The sequence below is a fragment of the Euphorbia lathyris genome, chromosome 3 (genome assembly GCF_963576675.1).
Source record: "Euphorbia lathyris chromosome 3, ddEupLath1.1, whole genome shotgun sequence".
Taxonomy (NCBI): domain Eukaryota; kingdom Viridiplantae; phylum Streptophyta; class Magnoliopsida; order Malpighiales; family Euphorbiaceae; genus Euphorbia; species Euphorbia lathyris.
This window is the reverse complement of record NC_088912.1, coordinates 70,380,710-70,383,482: the sequence shown is the minus strand read 5'-3', so window position 1 is coordinate 70,383,482 and position 2,773 is coordinate 70,380,710. Positions and strand designations below refer to the sequence as shown.

Here is a 2,773-nt window from a genome sequence, read left to right as displayed (position 1 = left end):
GCCGATCCTCACAAAGAATAGCCTAGAGGCCTACAGGAGGTGCATCACACTCGTGATGACCCAAAGGAAATGACCATGCGAAATTCGCCATCCAGTCAGCAACATGATTACCTTCACGAAACGTATGAATCAGACTCAGCTCCCAATCTCGATTCCTGTACTCCCGGCATCTCGTCAACAACCATTCTAATCGGTGGTGCCTTCCAGTGACCCTATGTATCATTGCCAGGAAAGTCTATGAATTAAGCTCCACTTAGACCCTTCTGTAACTTCTATCCCAAGCCATTTTAAGCCCAAAATAAAGACCCCAGAGCTTAGCTAATACTGCTGTACAAACGCCGAGATTAACCATGAAAAAAAGTATAGTTTTAGGTGTTTGGTCAAACATCTTCTGTTTGCCTTTCATAGCTAGAAATAGTTTTTTTACAAAAAAAAAAGAGTAAGGAATCCCTGCTTTTTGGAAAGCAGCATTTTCAAACAGCAAACAACAAACCGTAACAGCAAACATCAACAATAAACAGCAGGTAAAACAAACAGGTCAGGACCCATTTGGTTTATCTGATGTTTGTTGTTACACTTTGCTATTTGCTGTTGGAAAAAACTGTTTTTCTAAAAAGCATGAAGTCCATACTTTTAAAAAAACTAATTTTCAACTATAAAAGGCAAGAAAAAAAGTGTCTAACTCTAATAGCATGATTAGTACTATCAAAATTAGAGATAATAATGCTTTAAAAAAAATGAGAAAAAACACAAGATGTCTCTCTCCTTCTCAATTATGTGCTCTCCTCTCTCTCTTCATTGAGACTTTACATTTAAACCATTTAGAAACTTTACCATAGGAATAACCTAACTAGTAATATAGGTTTATGATTCAAATTCTTCCGCTGCAATTTCAACTATAATCTATCCGTATTTAAATCCATGTTATTTATTCCGGAAAGAAAAAAACCTTCCGTTATTTATTTCTGTAATAATGAACCGACTGAGCTAGATTATAATTTATGAAAGTTATAAAATAAATGAGCGATTAATCGAATTTAAGTGGATTTGTTTATTACTCCAACGCTTTTTAGGAAAACTCAGGTGTTTTGATGCATTTAGGAAGAAAATGTTAAAACTTGGAATATGTTCACGAAAATTCCAACTAAAAAACCTTGCTCAATAAAATAATCAAAACGAGGGCGGCAATGATAATGGCAATGGCATCGCCTATCAATTGGAAGAGTCGGGCAAGTCAGTTAAGGATGGAAAAACAATCAAATTCACTTTTTTTATTATCCTATCCTATCATCTCTTTTCTTTTTCAAATATTATCCTTAAAAAAATAATTATTATTCTTATCAACCCAAATTTTAAATTCCAAATCAATCTCCACTTACAATTTTAAACACGTAATTAATGTTGCAGTTAAATAAATAATTAATTGATTGATGTCATTTAAAAAAAATCTAAGATAATGACAATATTAATGCTAGTATAGTTGTATTTTTTTTTTTTTTTTTTGACAAAAGTATAGTTGTATATTTAAATTAAAAAAAATGAAATAATAAATTTGACTGAGCTGCCCTCCTATGACTATTTCTTTCTTAACAAAAAGCAACTCCTCTTCTCATTGTCTTCTTTCTCTTCCTCTTTGGTATAAAACAAAACCCTGCTTCCTAGAATCAACTAAACACCATAAATAGATCATCATCATCATCAAGAACGATCCAGAAGGAGGAGAGAAGAGAAACCGCGATCATCGCCATGGCTGGCTTGCAAAGATCTACAACTTCTTTCAGGCGCCAAGGATCTTCAGGACTTGTTTGGGATGACAAGTTTTTAGCTCAACTCGCCAACGAAAAGCCACAACATGATCATGATCAAGACCAGCCTCAAGAGAATCAGGATAACCTACAAAACGATCTTAATCTTAAGCCGCCTAGGCCGATTTCTACTATTGAAAGAAGCCGATCCACTGGCGGACAACGCGGTTATCGCACCGGCAGAGTTTCTCCCGCTATTGAGCCGCCATCTCCAAGAGTTTATGCTTGTGGACTTTGTGGTGCTTTTGGAAAACCAGCAAAGAATCATCGGAAAAAGGCCGGTAAGACCAGATCGAGATAGGTTTCTGATCATCGGAGATGGTGAATTTGTGGTATGATTATTTTTTCTTAATTATATGTTTCTTAGATTTGTAGGTTCTAAGATTGCATCTCAATAAAGTGAGATATAGGATTTTTTCTCTCTTTTTTTTCTGGTTCAGAACTCTCCTTTCTTAATTTAGTTGTGGTGTTTTTTTTTTAGATTTTAGAGATAATTTGTGGTTTTGGTAGATCGAATTATGTGAATATGGTTTGTTTCTGGAGTAATATATTTCAAGTTTGTTTTGTACAAAAGCCAATCATGATTATTGTTCATCGTTTTTGGATTAATATGTAAGATTGGGAATAGAATTAGGAAAGGCTTTTCCCCCAAATTGTGAAAAGGGAAGAATCTGCAGCAGTTCTGGTTGCTCTGCTGTGCAGGAGATTCTAGCCTTGTTGGGATCATCAAAGGATGGATGGGGGTGGACCCTGTTAAATCAAGTTGTTGCACTTCGTTCGTTAATTCTAATCCCCTTTTTGACAAAATTAGGTGTCTAGATATACCATATCTGTTTTTTTTTTAAATAAATTTATCACTTTTTCTTTTAGCCAATTTTTTAGATATTGAACATGAATTATACCTTCCTTTTTAAAGCTTAATAGCTAGTGTTGTAAATGGGTAGAGCGGTTTACAATTTGGTATTCAA

At 34.5% G+C, this 2,773-nt stretch overlaps 1 protein-coding gene across 1 annotated transcript; it reads left to right on the top strand.

Moving 5' to 3' along the window:
• Positions 1-1,595: 1,595 nt before the first annotated feature.
• On the top strand, positions 1,596-2,351 carry LOC136224896 (MAPK kinase substrate protein At1g80180-like). Its single transcript, XM_066013326.1, has one exon. It carries the CDS (start codon positions 1,747-1,749, stop codon positions 2,104-2,106), a length of 360 nt encoding a protein of 119 aa, XP_065869398.1. The 5' UTR covers positions 1,596-1,746; the 3' UTR covers positions 2,107-2,351.
• Positions 2,352-2,773: the final 422 nt, after the last annotated feature.